This window comes from Nematostella vectensis, chromosome 3, assembly GCF_932526225.1.
Source record: "Nematostella vectensis chromosome 3, jaNemVect1.1, whole genome shotgun sequence".
NCBI classification, from domain to species: domain Eukaryota; kingdom Metazoa; phylum Cnidaria; class Anthozoa; order Actiniaria; family Edwardsiidae; genus Nematostella; species Nematostella vectensis.
This window is the reverse complement of record NC_064036.1, coordinates 5,005,602-5,025,504: the sequence shown is the minus strand read 5'-3', so window position 1 is coordinate 5,025,504 and position 19,903 is coordinate 5,005,602. Positions and strand designations below refer to the sequence as shown.

The window sequence follows — 19,903 nt, the reverse complement described above, 5'->3', positions numbered from 1 at the left end:
TAGTGCCCAAGCCAAGACATATGGACACAAAACAAACCCAGTTTAGTTTAAGGAATGACCGGCAAAGAATGGGTCCTAGTCTGGAAATGGACAAAAATCCACCGAAAGTCAATCGTTCTTTTTACAAGCCTCTGTAATATTCGCGCAAACCGGTGTACAAAGAGATATCCCTAAAAAGTACTAAGGTACGGGTGCACGTCCATGCGACTATTGACAAAGAAACTATGAAACATTTGCCTGATGTCACAGTTAAAGGCTACATCATCTTTTGGGGTGAGTGCGAGGACAGAGATAAGTAAGTCTGGTCGTTGGAGCAGGTTCTTATTTAGACACTCGCACGGAACTGCAGTCTTTAACTAGGGGCTATAGGACAATTTTACTTCGAAGTCCGATGTCTGATGCTTGTTAGTGCTGAATAAACCACCTATTCTGGTTGTTTTTGCATTGGTTTCGCTCCTTCAGCGAGCTCTGTTCCTTTTCGCCCTTTCAAACGACGTGCTATGTAACCGCCTCCTGATAAATGAGTAAATCGACCCCCCAGCGGTGCGTTTTTTTTCTTCCACTATAAGAAAGAGGAAAGCGCCGCTGGAGGTCGAGTTACTCACTCACCAGGCGGCTGTTACAGGCACCCTCTGTCTCTTCTCCCTTTTCCCCCCTCCTACCCCCTTTCGCGATTCTATTTACCAATACACGACTTTCTAATCATGTCTCGATTTTCAAGTTTACTGAGCGAGCAATTACACATCATCACCGTGAATAGCAATGCAACCCTCAGAGTTAAGGTACAGACTAATTCGGGTTACCACCAAACCAGTACTGAGTGGTGGACGATGGTGACTCGCAGCACCTGAACTTGGTATTCACCGCCTCATAAAACCCAAAGTTATTCTCATTTGTTACAGACCCAGCCGCTGCAGAGAACGCACAACCACTTGCTTGAGTTGCGCTGATATTACTATTAACGTGAAGCATGTAATTCTTTTGCCAAAAGGGAGCAGATGTGTGCGCAGCTGGCTGACCTCGAATGTTGATGTATTCTACTTTTTTGCAAACTTTGCTACCATTGAGGCTTATTGGGTCAAAGTACTTCAGCCTCGCTCTCAAATAATCCTTGTAGTCGATTCCATATTTGGGAAAACTACATGTGACGCGCCAGTGAGTAGAATGAGCCAGCAGTGCCTTCATTCTGGTAAGCGGAAGCCTTGGGGATGCAAAAGAAGGGAAACTTAGGAAAAATGGTAAAATAACGCTCGTAGCACCGTTACAATGCTCGGTAAATGTACTACCAAGGTGGCCACGCTAGCGCGCGTCGCACTGAAAAACCAATGTCCCTGCCCGTTTTTACTTTTTTTAAGATTAACTTTTTTTAAGAGTTTTTGATAATTTATAACAGCTTATTATATAGATTTACTCTAGGAATTGTTGAAATAAATGACGACTAATAATTTGTTATTTTTTCTTCATTTTAACACAGAAAATAAGATATGAGCAAATGCATGTCTCTCGGGATTTCCTGGATCATGTGGGTGATGCTTTTTATTTCCGTAGAAAAACGGGAATTTTCATAGTTCTTGCATAGATAATTACTTGATACAGGTAAAGGTTGTGAAAAGGGTGTAAGAAAACTTTAGGAAAGAGGTAAATAGACATATAGGGACGGTAGGAAAAAGAAATAGAAAACGTTTCATCGTTTTACCTGTACGCAGGCCAGTTTGGAGATTTCTCGTTAACTGGTGCATCACTGGACAGCGGTGTGCTCTTGAATTGAGGCAAGACATTGTTGGCAAGGCTGAATGACATCGCCAGGGTCCAGGCCACTCCCGGTTCAGAGTTGAAGTCGCAGTAGACCGTGTACGTGTAGGTTTTTCCCTGGCTATCCTGTAGCTGGTAGTAACCATCGGTCGTGCTGCCGGACACCATGTGGTCTGTACAAGACTTGGCCGCAACCGGACTTATAGTCTGCTGTAGAAATTTAATAAAAAAATAATAAAGTCTGTAGTTTCTATTACATGTTTTTAAACTGGAGTGATCAATCGTGCGGCTTCGGACTCATACTTAGACAAACTTAGAGAGGTCTTGTAAAGAATAACTGACGACGAGGGCGCAAAGATGCATAAAAAGACTAACATTGGCCATTTTGGCAGAATGTGTTTCTGCATAGAAGCGTATCCACATCATTTTTTGCTCACCTCATGGTATTGTTGGTAATGGTCCACCTCTTTGCTTTGAGTTTGGTATTTTTTTATTATTTTGACTAGATTTGTGTTATGACCCGCCGTGTTGTGTCGCTGAAAACGTATGACTCCCTCGACCTGTTTTTTTTTTTTAATTCAACCTTGTTGCTCTGTTACTGGGAATGTTCTACCTTGTTGCTCTGTTTTTGGGAATGTTCTACCTTGTTGCTTTGTTGCTGGAAATGTTCTACCTTGTTGCTATGTTGCTTTGAATGTTTTACCTTGCTGCTCTGCTGCTGGAAATGTTCTACATTGATGCTCTGTTGCTGGGAATGTTCAACCTTGTTGCTTTGTTTCTTCGGATGTTTCACCTTACTGCTTTGTTGCTTGTCATAACCCATGATGTTTTGAGCATGACAAATATCTGCATGCACCTTTTTCCGGAAACCATTGTGATAATCGGAGTCTCTACCAATAAACATCCACTCATCTATTCTTGAGTGAGCCTAGCAAATAAAAGCAATTTTATATTTCTTCACATGGAAAAAAGCAAAATTATTTATGATTAATATTGTATATATAGGGTAAGTTGACCATGTTTTTTTTTCAAATTGAAATAATAAAATGTTTTTGAATGTACCTGCATAGCTTGCAGTGTAGCAGGCAAAGTCGTCAACAGCAGCACAACATACGTTACAGCCTTCATAACGTCTTAATGTCTTCAGACGCAAAAATGGTGGGTTAGTAAAAGCAAATGCCTATAAAAAGAAATTTTTACATTCCGTAAACAGATTTGAATTCGAGTAAAATTTGTAATGCTACAGCACTTTGAAAACTAGCATTCACTTTCGAGGCGTAAAGATTCAAGGGTTAGGATCGATGACGTAATACCAAGGGCATTGTTCCATTTTCTGTATAGGTCTCACTCTGATTACTGAATGTTGGATTAGGGCTGGGGACTGAGACAAGTTTTTTCCCACATAAAAATTAATATAACCTTGTGAGTTGAACGAATAGAGTTTTTTTTTCTCCTCAAAACATTATTCTCGATTTACGTCATCACAGGGTGCCCGAGAAGATGGCTACCTTCCCAGAGTGAACCAATTCTAGCATTGTAAGATAGGTCTATCAATCGCAGTGGCTATATGCATGATAGTCGGGAAAGGTCCTCAATGGACTAAATGCCCTAAAGTTTTTAATTAAAAAAAAACAGTAAATTGTCGACCTAGTGAGTTCAAGTATTCCATATTTCTTGAGAAAGGGCACGCAAATGTGAATCTGCTATCTAACACAATTTCCGTTCGCGTCCGTGGAAGCTAAAATGTCGTATTCCGGCCCAAAATCCACACGAATAATGGCGGTCCCAGTCTTACACCTCTAAATTCTTCTGAGTAAATTGATCCCCGTGATAGGAGGAAAACTGGCACATAATCTCGAGGAAGAGCTATCGTTTCATGCTAAACCACGATTATAAAACAACGACTCTGATATACATGAGAAATTAAACGCATCGGTGATGGTGAACTTTGGGTATCAAAGAAAATCGCGGTTTTTCAGCCTGTTTCTCGACTCACCTTCAAAAACAGTTCTCCAACAGGTGACAATACGCTCCATTCCTTCATTCAAATACGTATACTTACCAACAAACAGGAAAAATAAATGAAATGGAACCGATAAAGCCCGAAATAGACGCACTTGTTGTTACACATTGTATAATGTGCTTATAACTAAGCACATAACTATATTCATCAATAAAGAGGAAAATAAATGAAATGGAACCGATTACTTACCAACAAACAGGAAAAATAAATGAAATGGAACCGATTAAGACCGAAATAGACGCACTTGTTGTTACACATTGTATAATGTGCTTATAACTAAGCACATAACTATATTCATCAATAAAGAGGAAAATCAATGAAATGGAACCGATTACTTACCAACAAACAGGAAAAATAAATGAAATGGAACCGATTAAGACCGAAATAGACGCTCTTGTTGTTACACATTGTATAATGTGCTTAATAGAGCAAATAACTATATTCATCAATAAAGAGGAAAATAAATGAAATTGAACCGATTAAGACCGAAATAGACGCACTTGTTGTTACACATTGTTTAATTTACGTACCACTCCCAAACAAAACAGAAGCATTACACGAGCTTAGAGCAAATAACTATATTCATCAATAAAGAGTAAAATTAATGAAATGGAACGGATTAAGCCCGACATAGACGTTCCAATAAGTATGCATTGTCTAACATACTAACCACTCCCGAAAACCATTAACCGAAACAATTAAACGACGTTAGATAAAGTAACAATCGTAAAACCAAAAAAGAAACATGCATGTATTGTTTTTATATCTTCACCTATTAACAGTCGCTACATATCTTCATTCAAAGACTTATTACAGTCATCAACGAGCATGCAATTTAAAGAAATGGAACCGATAAAGCCATAACTTTATGGAACCGATGAAAATGGAACCGATAAAGCCGTATACTTTAAATAAAAATATCCATGAAATATCCATGAATATATCCATAAATTCTAAACAATTTAGAACATTCGACAAGCTTATATACTACAAGATATTCAAGCTCGATTTATTTTGACTTTGGCTCCTTGCCGTCGTACACTCTTTCGTTGTGGCACGGAAAAACCCCACGGTCTGGTAACCAAGCCTATGTTTCACATGGTAACCAGGCCAACCACCAAAACTGCTGCTTTTACCTCTGTATTGTGATAGGGAGAAATATGATATGGACCAAAACCAAACTAACTGCTATATAGTTTCTAAGTTTTTATTATAAAAAAATATATTTATATTCTTAACATGTACTTATATAGTGATGGACAGATGCATGGACGGAACCTGGAGACTGCAAAGAAGGTAACTGACAGTGGACAATATCCCACTTTATCCCAATATCCAACTGTTCTGTATCCCGTAACTCCATCTCAAGATGATGCATCAGGTGTGGTGCCAGGCGTTGCAGGGAGAGTACGCAACCCTTCTCTCCCTGACCGCCAAAAAGTGGGCCATTTCTAATCCGAGGATCGATAAAACATGATACTTCGTCCATTTGATATGATGCATTTCATCTTGATAAACATTTTTAGTTTGCCAACGACAAAACGACACGTATTACAAAAAGACAAGCTGTTGTGGCTTCTAGTAGCTAACTCCTCCCTAGCTAGTTTTTTTAGTATCGTTTTTTTTTAATGTAGGCAATAAGTAATGCCATCTTTGCGCAGTAAACTTCACCCAAAGAAATTGATAACCATATAATGTTTACATGACAATACAGAAAGTCAAGAACGAAATTCACATATGAATGTGAATTGATTAAGAATAAACTGCGTTTCGTTTTTGACTTTCTGTAGAAACATGTAAACATTATATATATGGTTATCAATTTCGTGCTCTTTGTATTCAAATGGTTTAGACTTTGTTAAACACTCAGATCACCTTATTTAATCAGTTTTATATGTATGCACTTTTCGGCCAAATAGGTTCTGGCGTCACAGCGCATTAATGCAAAGTCAAAGATTGGTTGAGATGTTTTCATCAACTGGGAGGAATGAGTAGATTTTAAGGGGCGGATCCAGAATTTAAAAATGGGGGAGGGATAATGGCCGGTTAGACTGTTTATAATTGATCCAGTGGTTCTTCACGTGGTAGGTCAAATAGATCTAACAGCAATGCTGAATTGCATTTGTCGCGTCAGCAAAGTCAAATAGGTGTAATCACATGGACAGCACCCCCTGTCTCTCAAACAAAGTGATTTTCATTTTTAACTCAAACAGAGGGGTGAATATCCACGCAATTCACCCCCCCCCCCCCTTGTATCCGCCCCTGTTTTGCAACAATGGACTGCGATTCTGTGTATAGTAGCGATAAATTTGATATCATCCTGCGACCCATAAAGACTCTAGCGCGATCGGCGTGTAGACTTTCGGTAAGACGCGTGGTCATCGGTAGACGTGTGCTAAGTCAAATGTTATTCTTGTAGGATACGCCGGCAGCATTTGGCAAAGTTTCTCATTGAAACACGCGACCCCATAGCAAGTTCTACCGCCATATGACATCATAGCGAGGTCACAGTGCAGTACGTCGCAACACCGCTGTACACAGTCTGTCATATTCGCAACTATTCCCAGGTTCCTGAAGTGATCCGGTTTCAGTTCCACGGGGAAACCAGATGAACCGCTAGTACTTGGGTCACATTCATGTCGTGGAATAGGGGATGGGCCGGAAGTTGAATAAACTGGGAAGAAATGACAGTTGTAGTAAATGGATGTGTGCGCATATGTAAACTGTCGTTTGCGAAGGACTAAAAAATTTATCGAAATTGTTCAATGAATTAAAAATACGAGTCAGTATCCTCAGCCTGATGATGAAATTTAGATGGTCTGGTCCAGCTTTGTGGAGCAAAGTAAACGAGCGACACAGAAAGCTCTGCGCAGGAGGGTCGTCCCCGCCCCGCGTCCAGAGTTTTCTGTAAAATCTCTAGAATGTGACGCCCTTCGACAACAAGAAATGGCATAGATATCGGAGTTGTGATAGGGAGGCCCTAGTCTCCTGCGGTGCCTCCTCCGCAGGCATCTCAAAGACCAGAAATAGAAAAAAAAATCTCCTTAGTCTCCCTCATCCGAAATTTCGCCACAGGTAACCCATTCTTTCCGTCTTAGTCTCCCTCCTCCGCAATTTCGCCACAGGTTACCCATTCTTTCCGTCCTTTTCATTATGAGTTGCCTGCGGAGGAGGCTATCTCCTGGGCAGCATAGTATCCTTATTAGTATCAATCCACTGAAATCTGAAATCCACTGAGAACGGCTGTATAGGATACTGGGGAAGCTCTTTCGCTGCACTAAAAGGTGTCTTGTCATTGAATGAATCATTTTTCTCCAAGCGAGAAGCATAATTTTGAAATAAAAAGGAAAAAAAGAAAAAGGGCGCATGCTCCCGAGGAAGAAATCGCGACCAGAAACGCTTTTATTTGGCTTCTAGAGAAATATATTAGGCTTACGCAAATCAAAACTCGAGGGTTTCATCTCAGTGCAATAAACAATAACAGAAAATTAAAGAGAATGAGAAACCAATTAGTAATCTCGGTACTACAATCAATAATAAACAATGTCATGAAAGAGATCAAGGTCCCGGGTCAAGATAGGGAATGTCAAACTGGCCAATAGGTGGGTTATTTATAAGATTGTAAAGGGGGAAAATACGTAGTTCTTCACGGATATCTAGTATATTGTGATAGCAAATGAATTACAGGGTAATTATTTATATCAATGAAATACTTTCGTACCTTGAGAAAAACAGAGCAGCGCAGAGGCAGCCAAAGCTACCTGGCGGAAGTAGCTCATTCCAGGGGAATAACGGTGAATCGCACTGTTATTCACTGAACACTCCGCTCTGGTTCAAACACTTACTGAGTTCCGCTGGGGATGGCTACTCAAGCTCGAGAGAAACTGTATTTTACTCATCTCCGTTCACTGAGCCGTCTCACTCCTGGTGAGCTCTTGAAATCTGAACCAGTGAAATCCAGCTTTCTGCTCAGTGGGTTTGAAGATTTGCAGGTAGTGTTCACTGGAATCAATGATTTCTTGCTGTGCATTTTATGGTTCAGCGTATAATAGATTGACCTGTTATTGCGATGGTAGCATGCGCTTTGACAGGTCAATGATTTCAGCATAAGCCTGAGGAGTTCGAGCAAAGGAGTTTAAGAATGAAACTGGGCGAGCTCGTTTCCAACCATTGTCACAGAATCACAGGTAATCAATCGTAGCATTTGAAGAGCAGACTCGGCAAAGAGAAAATAAGGAGGATTTCCTATATTTGCTCTCTAGCAACTAGTGCAAACTCTTTCAATCTATAAAATTCTTGCAAATGCCATTCATTGATGCATAAAGCTCTGTTTGTTACCAGAATGCCACCTGTTAGCTAGTCCTGAGTGCGGAACGCCTGTTCATTCTCGCAGAAAAAAATTCCTTTTCAAGAGGATAGTAAAAAGATAGTGTTTGGAAATTGAGCGTTTAACAGCCTTTTTTTTTTTCCAAAGCTAAATATGATATTAAGCTTTAGAAAAAAAAGGCTGTTAAACGCTCAATTTCTAATCATAAATATAAAGCTAGATCTACAAGAAAGAAAGAGAGATTTAAGGATAAACCCGTATTTAGAGTCAAACGTTGCTACTTTTGTAACAAAAGTTAAAGAGTGACCCCAAAAAAGAGCCGAGAATTCAAAAAAAACTGTCAAAGGTCCATAGTTCTTATCTCGTGAAAATATTGGCAAATGACCCATAGATAATTATGACCCGTGAAAAAAATGAAATATTTTTTATCTTAAGACCAAATATTGACTGATTAAGCCAATGCAACACCAAGTCTTCGTCAACAAACTTACATTTTGCTTGTTTTTTCCCTTATTATCTAATTTGTTTTTATTTATTTATTCCTTTATTGAATGCTGACCCCTGCTAGCTTTGATAACTTTTTGGAAAATAGGACGGCCACAAGAAATGGGAGAAAAAACAAAGCATTTCGGACGCTAGAAGGAACGCATGAACGATTAGCTTTATCTTCAGTGAATAGGGTCAATGAATCGAAGAAAGTGAACGAAATGAAGCCTAGACTCTAGACACCAGAAAGTTTTCTTTAACAAGAACGTCTTTCACAACATGTAGGCAACTTGGGTAAACATAGCAACTGAACGTCAACAAAACGTTAACGATGTGGAGGGTTATGTTTCATATTTTGTTGTGGAATTTAATTGCCATGCCAAGTAAGTCCCACACCAACAAAAAGTTGAGTTTTCCTTAATATGTCAATAAGCACACATTACATTTTCCCCTTTGTCTACAATTTAATATTCAGAAATGATTCGCTTGTCAATTAGCAGATGCTCTTCCACGCTTACGATGATTGTAATTATTGATACTAAATATCAAAACTGTTTATGCTTATTTTCAGGTCTCCAAGTTCAACCGTGCAATAGATCCATTAGTTTTACAAAGAGGTTGGAGACGGACGACCTGTTAACCGTGATCAAAACCCATAATTCGCCAAATACAACTAGAATGGTAGATGCCGACATTGACCAGTGCCTCCAGACTTGCTGTAGCAAGCAAGCTGGATGTAATTCAGTAATAATTTCTGGCCGTGGTTTATGTCTGTTAACCACGTGTAGAGATCTCAGTGGATTGTGTGGACACCGCCCAAGTGGACTGGGCAGAACAGCTATACATGTGCTTCTAGTGAGGGAACATGGTAAAGGTAAGGTGCTCAACAAAAGGTCTAATCAAACATTGAAAAAACAATCTCAAATCAGCACCGCACTGACTTAGGGATAGGTTCTCATGGAGCTATACTATTCCTCCGGTACACCTGCTGCTAATAGGCTGAGGATGGTGAGGGGACGAGGTCGGGGGGGTCCGGACTCACTCATAAATCCTTTATGAACAATGAGATCCTTTGAACAATTCAGTTTTTATAGCCTCATTTTCCATAATGACTAGGGAGAGGGGTAGAAGCCCGCTCGTAAGACCTAACAGGATTGGCTGGATTACGTCATTGTTCTATATTGTATTCCCGTTCCATTGTTTTGTCTTTAGTGCATCAATCCAATGTGGTGGAATCTTCTGATAGCTTATACATGACCCTGACTGGGTCTCATTTTTATTCCAAGCTGTAGAATATTCCATTGACATCTGCAATTTCAGGTAACAGTGTTGGAGAGTTACTAGACAAGGTGCAGTTTCGTAATGCAGCCATTGTGACGTCAAAGATGTCTTTCACTCAGGCGCAGCAATGCGGTCAATATGTTGAGCCCGAGAATGTGACCAGCGTACGCTCAGCTTGGGTAACCCCGCGATTCTCGCCCTATTCATATCTTTACCGGGCCCCACGAAGAGTTCCTCCGCTTGGTATCCGCTCGGCCGTTCCACTGGGAGGTCTAGGGACTGGTAAGCGTATGACATTAAAGGAAAGATCAATCTTCTTGAATCTCCTTATGGAAATAGCCTTGTCCGCCAGACAGTGTGATGCAAATGCCTTCCTGACCTTATATCAAAAGGTTTAGGGCGATGGGTTGGATCCATTAACTGTACACCGTATTTCTTTTTCTTCCACTCTTCTTCTTCTTCTTCTTTTTCCCATACTTTTCCTTCTTTTTCCTTATCATTATCATCACCACCATCATCATCATCATCATTATCATCATCAGTAGCTTGATGGGTATTAATATTATCCTTATTATCTCGTCTTTCACTCTTCTTCTTTTTCCCATACTTTTTCCTTTTTCTTATCATCATCATCATAGTCGTCGTCGTCGTCATCATCATCAGTAGCATGATAGGTATTAATATTATCCTTATTAATATCTCGTCTTTTTCTCTTGTTATTTTTCTTTACTTTTTCCTTCTTCTCATCGCCATCATCAGTAGCATGATGGATATTAATATTATCCTTATTATCTCGTTTGGGGCAATGGTCGTATCACAATGGATTCACAGTGTATACAAATTTTTAGGATCATTCGAAATTCGTGCAGATGGCTCCTTTAATGAATGGACACTCGAAAACCAATCCCCAGGAGGTTCGGCGAAACTTGGTCGAGGAGCACTGGATCTGGCCGTGTTGGGGGTCCGTGTTCAGAAGCAGAATCTTACCAAAGTAACTCTTCTACGAACACATCCCCCTTTGGGTGTGTACCCTGGGGTTGAAGGTCTACAGTATTCGGGAGCGTACCCTTTTACAAAGCTTGAAGTCAAAGATAATCGTTTCTTTGGGGTTAAGTTGGAGCTTTTTGCGCACGGTATATTGCGCGCCAGGGACTCCGAAAACTCTACCATTCCAGCGGTAGTCTTCACACTCCGCGTGCGCAATCCCACCGCTGATTCGGTCAATGTGTCATTGCTGTTAAATCTACCACTTGGCGAACAACAAGGTATGTCTTTAATCAAATAAGATTTTTTGGATTGATGAATTACGTCGAAGGCATAAGAAGGCGCGCCTTGTTTTTTGTTTTGTGAGGAAGAAAAACCGGAGAACCTGGGAGGAAGGGGTGGAAATCCACGGATAAAAGATGAGATCTACTAACAACAAAATCAACTCACATCGGAACAGGGAATCAAAATCGAATCGAATTGTGAGGTCTATGAGGATAAACGTTTCACGTCCAGAATGATGTCGAGAAAGTCGACCACATCTTTTGTTGAACGTGAACATGTTCTAGGGCTTAGCCTCGTTTATTGACTATGATATCGTAATCTGACTGTGACACTGCTTGTGAAATCCACGTTGTCATCCTAGGCTGCTTCATTATATTCCAGACACCGAACGTAAGTTCAGCAACCTGACTAGTTGGTTTCACGAAAACGTGACGTCATCGAAAGAGTGCGCTTGGCTATGCCACCAGGCAACACGATGCATGGCATGGTCACTTGTGGAAGATCGCTGCGTTATGATGTCGAACATGCCACCTCACGCGTACAAGAGAGGCGTTTCATCCGGTGAGTACCGGATAAATTGAATGAAAATATGTTTATCCAGAATCGCGGCCTATGCACAGAGGAACCAAGGGAAATGCGCTGTCACGCATCTTTTTATATCACCGTAATACAAAAGAAGCCGGTATATCATGCAAAGAGGAACCAAGGGAAATGCGCTGTCACGCATCTATTTATATCAGCGTAATACAAAAGAAGCCGGTATATCGAGGCCACTTTGGCTCTGTGGCAGAGAGTTTCTACAGTGGCTCTCAAACGTCCGTGTCCTCTCCCAGCTCACTCGTATTTCATGCTAATTTTTTCTTCTCATTTATTTGCATCTCCTGGCCATCAATTTGTTATGGTGCCCTTGGCAAAATAGATCTATTTTTAGGACCCGACCGGCCAAAATAGGCCTCATAAGCGTGACGAAAGAAAGGCGTGATTTTCCGCCCTGGCAATACATGGCCGTAGCTGACCTCGAATTATTATTATTATTATTTTTTTTTTTTTGGGGGGGGGGGCACGTTACAGAAATATAAGAAAACAATGTGGGCACAGCCACGCCCCTACAGGTCATTTCCTTATGATATTTGAAAATATTGGGGGAGGGCAGTGCCCAACCCACTGCTACGGCCCTGTAATATGTGGGTGGAGTCATTCAACTCACCCGTATTTCATGCTAATTTGTCTATTATGCACTGCATGGTAGGTGTCAAAGGCACCTGGCACAAAACTAAGGACAGTCTAACCTGCGAAAGGCCTGGAATCTACCCCAACAGTGGCAGCACAACCATCGGCGCTATGCATCACGGGAGTGGTTACGAGCTCACAGCACAACCCATTAAGGGACAGCGGTCATCATTTGGCGTCAGTGATGATTTCACTTCGCTGTGGAGTTTGTTCAAAGACACTGGTCAACTTGATGCAAGACACAGCTATGGCATACATGGGAGTGGGGTGGTCACTAAGACGCTTGGTCCAAGGCAGAATGGTACTCTTTCGCTGGTCATGGCCTGGTACTACCCATTTAGGGACCACTCTGGTGAACTCGTGGGGTCGTATTACAGGTAAGAATAGCCATTTTAGTAACGATCATGTGGCCATGTGTATACACTCTATCCACTTAGGCAAATGAAAGTTATACTACCTTATTACACACGTGATTTTGGGACAATCCAAGCCTGGTGGGGTTAAAATGTGCTAGGATCATCTAAACTGTAGCTCTGCTTGTATTAAATATGTAAAGTCCAACTAAAACATAGACAAGGTGTATCCATAAAGCATTTATTCTTATTGTCGAGGGTCAAGGGGCGAGGGTAAAATGCCGAGGGCCGAAAGTGAAATGTCGACGTTCGAGAAAAAAAATAGTACCGAGTACAATTTTCGAAATCCTGACTCGGGTTAGTTAATAATGGATTGTTTATATTATGTTAATATTCCGGCATCCCACAATATCCTAATGGGCCACACACACTAAGGGTTGGACCATTAGAAATTTGGAGAGGGAGTCCCACAATATCCTAATGGGCCAAACACTAAGAGGGGTGGACCATTAGAAATTTAGGGAGAGGGGTGGCAATTAAAAAAAAAGTGCATGGCCGTTTCTTAAGAAAAAAAAAATTGCAGAACTCCAAGCACTAAAAAAAACCTTTCTGGTAAAAAAAAATCCTACACACTCCGGGCCCACGAAAAAAAAAAACATGCACAAAAAATTTGCCACCCTCCCAAAATTTCTAATGGTCCACCCCTAAAAGGGCTTGAAGAACCACAAGACCAATTAATAACAACTACACAGGAGTCATTGTGTCATGCTGGCCCGCTTATTGTAAGGAATTGTCGTTGGGTTATTTTCTTGTTTACATTATTCAGCATTAAAAGTCCGTTTATCAAGGTGCCTTTGGCCTATTTATAGCTTAGAAAGAGTACCCACGTGTTGTGAGTGTGCATAATGCTAAAAATATCTTTTTTTCAAAAAATATAAAAGCTTGTTATCAGTTACTTCTTACTATCATACTTTTAAGCAGATGTTTTGGTACTGCTTTTTACCCCTCGCCTCTCCCTACACGCGCGTTTCGGCTATACCTCGCTTCCATCGTTCACCACCTAGTGTGCTTCTCTATAAAAGCGAAGATAAATTCGCTTTTATACAGCCAGAGAACAAGGCAAACAGGAATATCAGTACGAGGCAAAACAACAATTTATTGAGAAGAAAAATATGAAATGACAGGTAATATTCAACGGGTTAACTAACCGACTTTTTAAAAAAAAATTGTACCCTCGACATTTTTTTATCGATTTTCGACATTTTTTCCCGATCTTCGACATTTTTTCTCGACCCTTTACATTTTACCCTCGACAATTACCCTCAACTCTACTGAAATGTAGTTAACATAGTTATAAATGGACAATGGAGTTATCATTCAGGGATTTTGGTGGGATCGAAAGAGAACTAACAACTCCAAACATCCCAGTCAAAATCTCTGTAATAACCAATAGGCAATAGATAAAATATTCCAAACGAGGCTAGATGAACCCCGGCACTAATTGCAAAGAAGTGCAAAAAATAATAATAAAAATAATAAGATAATAAATGGATAAAAAATAACAAATATGAGATAAAGGATTTTATGGATTCGACTACTTAGAGCTCGACGTGAAAGTCCTAGAGACAGTAAATATGTTTTTGAACTTATGAAGAATCGTTGCATCTGGATTACTTAGATCAGTAAAGACAGTTTAAAAAAATATATGGAAAAAAAAACGAGACCGAAAAAAAATCGAGGAAAATTATTGTACGACGAGGATGGGATTCGAACCCACGCGTGCAGAGCACATTGGATTAGCAGTCCAACGCCTTAACCACTCGGCCACCTCGTCTTCCATGACGAGCTAGCACAGAATAATGTTTATATAGATGCGAACTTTGTATATGTCATACAATTCACTGCCGTGATTATCTAACGTCCAAGGTTGATTGAAATTAGATTTAATTCAAAGAAACTAAAATAATCTACGAGCAATATATTTAAATTTATTATTCACGACTACTGCCTCTTATGTCAAAAACACGTAAGTTAAAAACCTGCGAAACTCACTGCCTTCCACAACGACTTCCAAACTTCATTCACACATGAAAATTATCATTTTACATCTATCACTAACAGTACTCGAAGGAGATTGAACAGACTCACCTGACGTCTTGAAAATAAAGTGAATATAGCATACAATGGGGCCTTGCTTACGAGTTTGACTGGGGTTTACTCGGTTGAAGTTTTCGAGTTTTGGAACTTTTTCGGACAAGTCTTCTATTGCAAATCATCAGACACTAGAAAAATCGCAGACAGGTAGACTTTGAGAATATGAACTTCATTTCGTATAAAACACAAACAAGCGTTTATCAGCTTATAACCCGGGGGTAACGCATCGAGAGAGTAGCGCGTTATCTTCACCACCTTGCGTGACAGCCATAGGCAGCCCAAATTATGGAGAAAACGTTGAATTTCTTTGATGTTCAACTTTTTTTTAGTGATTAGACAGTTAATAATACTTAATATCCGGGAAAGATGTCAAATTGGCTTAATACCCGCAAGTTTAATTTCGAAAAGCCACTGAGTAGAGCACATGGGACCCAAAAATAAGGCCATTATTCATTCACTGCCCAATCGGCACACAGGAAGCCCACCTCTACGGTTTGAATACTGTATACATTCTTCTATTTTATATAAGAACGTTTAATTTTTAGTTGAGGCTTGTGCCGTTCTAATTTTTGGAAGATTTTAAGGCTGAAATTTTTTTGAGCGATTTTATTGTCCATAACCCAGTTAATTATTATGAAGAGAATAGCATTGCTAACAGCAACAATATTGTTACCACAATTTTATTCTGCATTTTAGAACGTAACAGACTACCAAAACATTATTTTGCTGCTATCTCAGCCTCGGCATGTTCATAGTACGTTGTTAAAATTTTGTGAAATCTCTGGCTGGACGTTCTTAAAGGTTATAAATAAGAAAAATGTATCTTTATTTGTGTTACCAGCAACATCTTCACATCAAGTGAATCAGTGGCGGAATACGTGACACGAAACTACAAACAAATGTTGACAACGCTGATATCCTGGCGTTACAACATGATGCCAAAGCCGTTCCCCAACTCCATGCCGAATGTGACTTTCAGTCATGACGTCATGGCAGTGAGGTCGTCCTTAGACCCCTGGCTTCAAGACGTGATGATTAATAGTCTGAGCTACTGGCGAAGTGGATTCTGGGTAGCGGATGGTCGTTGGCGCCAATGGGAGGCGTTTGACTGCAATGACGTAGACTCCGTTCATAATGACTTTCAAAGGGAACTGCCTTACATACTTTTTTACCCCGGTACGTAAAACCATTAAAAATAGTTCTTGAGTACTTGCCTTCACATTTATTTTACACACACACATGTCAAACCAAGGTCTCTTGGTCAAACTCTATGTATGAATTCATATATTTGTTTTTCCTGTAAATAGAAGCAACTCTGCTTTATGTCGACTTTTTTTTCCCTAGAGAACCGAGAAACCGTCGTCCCTAGCCATCGACGTAGATCCAATCGAATCCAAAGTCCGGCCAGCAGATATAATTATCTTTTTTAAGAAAGCTCGTACCTTCGGATCCTGGTACTTTGGGTACCTTCTACCCTCAACTTAAAAAAGGAGTTAATAAGTTCTTGCTCTTTGTCAACGATTGTGTACGGACTTCAAATAAATAATCAAATTGTTTAATCAGTTTTCCATTTACGTGGTTTCAGATCTGCTTGAGAATGTTGTGCGGTCCTGGGCCGAGTACAGGCGGGATGGCGGAATTCCAGAGGCTCTTGGTCATCAGTATGGATGCTGGAGGAAAACCAACCGATTCGATAAGGCAGGAGGGCGGTTGAACATGGCAGACGTAAATCCTGCCTTTCTTTCACAGGTAGCCAACCCTCTCTTCGTCATCTCTATTATCGTCATCATTATTATCATGGTACCAGCCTGTTTGCAGGCGGTACTCGGTGTTATCATCGCAGAAAACCCGCTATTTGGTGATCGGGCGCCATCTTGTCTTTTAAGCCGTGTTTTTCCTGGCGGCGAGCGCAAAAACCCTTCTCTATTCTCTCCTCATGCCCCTGCGTCCATTATTGCGCTCGCCGCCAGGCACGCGGCTCAAAATACAAGATGGCGTCCAATCACCGAACAGAGCGGGTTTTCCGCGATGATAACACCGAGTACCTTTGTTTATGCAACTTTAATTACAAAAGATAAAAAGGGGGCTAAATAACAAATGATTTATGAACATTTCTGTAATGTGGGAGAGGCAAAAAAGGTGGGAGAGCTAAAACCTCTTAGCATAACCCCCCATCCCCGCCCTCCCCAATCCTGCACGGCCCATTGTTCAACTAAATAAACCACAAATAAAAGATCGCCTATCGCCAGTGGTTCTGCTGTTGGTTTAACGCCAGCCATCCACGCCGTAATTGTAAACCTGTGCTTTGGTCTTTTTAGGTGTATCATCTCTACATGTGGACAGGGAACAAAAAACTGCTCGACGACTTATGGCCAGCGATCAAACACGTGACGCACGCAATGGTCACCTGGACAACTAACGGTACCTCACTGCCTCTGCGCATGACCAATACCTACGACATTCTACAGTTCCAGCGGTACGACGTGTCTATGTATAACAGCGTCATGCACTTATTGGGTCTGACAGTAGCAAGGGCGATAGGACAAGTGCGGAAGGAAAGGAAGGTACACAATTGTTGAAGATGTATGAAGACTTATACATTCCCGTACAAGACGCAGTCGTAACAGTTAAGAGAAGGGTAAAAGTTAGATGGTCTTATCGCAAGTGAAGGTGTATAAGTCTAGCGTCTTATAAACGTGAGTCATAATCATCCATCCGATTGAGGGCTTAAGAGAGACAGGCTAGGCATTGTTTCCCCGACGCAATGTATACGGCAAAAATAAGCGGGACTATTGAAGCTGTCGCTACAACAGTAAGTTGTTTCAGTACAAACACAACCTGAAATGGCGAAATGTCGTTTCACGGTTAGGTATTTGATTACGATTTACAGACCTTTGCGCCGTCTCTCCTGTCCAACAAATTCTACTAGTGCATTTTAAAATGCTAAAAACTTGGATACTTTGCATTTCAATAACAAAGGATTTTGGAAGTTGTAGTCAAATAGATCCATCGAACAAACGTGTTATTATTACCACATTGTAATTTTTTTTTCTTTACAGTTCGTCAAAGACCTTACTCTGAGGATTCGCAAAGCAACGAGCGCAATAGACAGGCTACTCTGGGATGAAAAGCGGGGATATTATCGCGCCTGGTGGGACCACGCCCAACCTTCAACCTCAGCACTCATGGCAGACTCCTTATATGGCCAGGTATGCATTTTTCGTACGAATAAGGCACATAGTCAGCCAGGGTTCTTCAGTGTGTTCTTTTCGAGTATCGGCAATCCTGTGCCGCTCAAATGGACGGGGGACACTGAATGAATGAAGGAAGGAAGGAGGGAAAGAAGGAAGGAAGGGAGGAAGGAAGGAAGGAATAAATGGGTTTATTATTAGTGGTAATGGTACAAAACTTTTAACATTTGTTTATCCCCGTGCTGCATTTTTAAAATGGCACAGAGGATCGGCTGACACGCTGGACCTTGGCCTTCGCGCCTTCGTATTTTAAGCCCAACATAACGTTATTTACATGTCGTTATGTCGTGCAATGTCTTTATGTCGCGCCATTCACACTTCAACATACGAACATAACAGTGCGTGCAAAATATTTGTATCATCATTTTCCAGGTTTGGGCGTACACGCTTGGTCTTGGGAATTTACTAGATGAAAACAAAATGGCGTCACACCTAAGAAAAGAAGCGGAATTAAACGACACACCATTTGGACTCAAAGTGATGTCCGGATTAAGGAAACCAAAGGGAAAGACTCATGTAAAGCGCTCTGCGCTTGTGCCGCAGTATTATGTACTCAGAGACGTTTATACAACTGAAAGAGGGACTGCGTGGTATAGAGGGAACTGGCTACAAACAGACTGGGTCCCGCAATACGTTCAAGCTGTTAACAAGCGACCGAATACTTACAGTGCTCTGTACGATGAGCAAAGTGTCCCGCAATATAAGTCTGGAATGTATGAATACCCTGAGGAGTGGTCGGGGAGAATTCAGTTGAGCTCCAAGGCGAGGAATGTGGGGCTTGATCAATATCACCAGCCTTCGAGGGTTTATGATAACCAGGAGTACTACAGAAAACTTACAAGGACTCAAGGAGTAGCATCTCCAATAATGAAAAGCAGTATGGCAAAGATGTATCATAAACGCAGAAACAATCCAAAAGGTTTAAACAAGAATATAAAAAGTAGATATCCATTTTATGATAATGACTTCTTAAATGCGATATACAAAGCAAAAACGTTTAAAAGGACAAGCAAAGTAAATTTTAAAGCCAAAAAAGTTTACATGAATACAACCACAGCGAGAAATGTAAGCGTTCCTTCCAGCAATTGTCATGAATTAGCAACAGAGTCACGGTACAAGTCGGTGTGGATGGGAGCAAGTGTTGACTGGTCTGTACTACAGTTATATTTAGGAGCCAAACCAGATTTCGCACTCTCTCAAGCGAAAAAATCACTCGAACATTACCGCAGCGGGCTTAACGAGCTATGGAACATTCACGGCCTTACATCGGGGACTGGGTACGGATTAGATGGCCAGCCGTGGTGTACCTCTCATTATACGTTTCACATGGTTCTGTGGCACATTCCGATTGCACTCTCGGGTCAGCAGTATTCCGCTGTAGATAAGAAACTTGTTTTCGCGCCAAAAGTAACATTGCCTTACTCATTGCCTTTTTTCACTCCGGGTGCTAGCGGTACTATCGAGGCCAAGATGATAGCACGCAAAGTCGTCTGTAAACTGTCGGTTAGCCACGGGACCTTAGATCTCAATATGCTAAGCGTGTCAGGCAGGCGTTATCCTAGTGTAGTTAATCTGGTAGAAGCGGAATTTGTGGCATGGTAAGAAATTTTTTATACTTCATGGAATTGTTAATGTCTGAATAATAAAAATATATCTATTTTTTTAAGGCAAGTCTTTTTTTTTCAGGCGCCTAGCCAGGAATGGTGCACAGGCAACCCAAAATTTGGTGGTTTGTTTGTCTTTATTTGCTAATATTTCTCATTCGGATGCTTACTTT

At 40.8% G+C, this 19,903-nt stretch overlaps 2 protein-coding genes and 1 non-coding gene across 7 annotated transcripts; 1 reads left to right on the top strand and 2 right to left on the bottom strand.

Moving 5' to 3' along the window:
- Positions 1-702: 702 nt before the first annotated feature.
- LOC116618425 lies at positions 703-12,553 on the bottom strand. Of its 3 annotated transcripts, none has more exons than XM_032382049.2 (5): positions 12,428-12,553; positions 2,815-2,932; positions 2,456-2,680; positions 1,697-1,962; positions 703-1,201 (listed from the first exon to the last, which is right to left on the bottom strand). In XM_032382049.2, exons 2-5 carry the CDS (start codon positions 2,878-2,880, stop codon positions 790-792), a joined length of 969 nt encoding a protein of 322 aa, XP_032237940.2. In that variant the 5' UTR covers positions 2,881-2,932; positions 12,428-12,553; the 3' UTR covers positions 703-789. The 3 variants fall into 3 exon arrangements, with proteins under 3 accessions (XP_032237940.2, XP_032237941.2, XP_032237939.2); XM_032382050.2 differs by lacking the exon at positions 12,428-12,553 and adding an exon at positions 3,749-3,890 and having other exon boundaries at positions 2,815-2,893; XM_032382048.2 differs by lacking the exon at positions 12,428-12,553 and adding an exon at positions 3,749-3,871.
- On the top strand, positions 7,848-19,792 carry LOC5512607. Of its 3 annotated transcripts, XM_048725058.1 has the most exons (12): positions 8,683-8,971; positions 9,160-9,462; positions 9,909-10,151; positions 10,718-11,134; positions 11,520-11,699; positions 12,388-12,745; positions 15,717-16,051; positions 16,461-16,624; positions 17,194-17,439; positions 17,935-18,084; positions 18,499-18,725; positions 18,783-19,792. In XM_048725058.1, the coding sequence occupies exons 1-12, from the start codon at positions 8,920-8,922 to the stop codon at positions 19,726-19,728; spliced, it is 3,621 nt and encodes a 1,206-aa protein (XP_048581015.1). In that variant the 5' UTR covers positions 8,683-8,919; the 3' UTR covers positions 19,729-19,792. The 3 variants fall into 3 exon arrangements, with proteins under 3 accessions (XP_048581014.1, XP_032237936.2, XP_048581015.1); XM_048725057.1 differs by lacking the exon at positions 8,683-8,971 and adding an exon at positions 7,848-7,962 and having other exon boundaries at positions 18,499-19,792; XM_032382045.2 differs by having other exon boundaries at positions 8,682-8,971; positions 18,499-19,792.
- Positions 14,474-14,555, bottom strand: Trnas-gcu. Its single transcript has one exon. It is a non-coding gene; the product is annotated as a tRNA-Ser (tRNA).
- Positions 19,793-19,903: the final 111 nt, after the last annotated feature.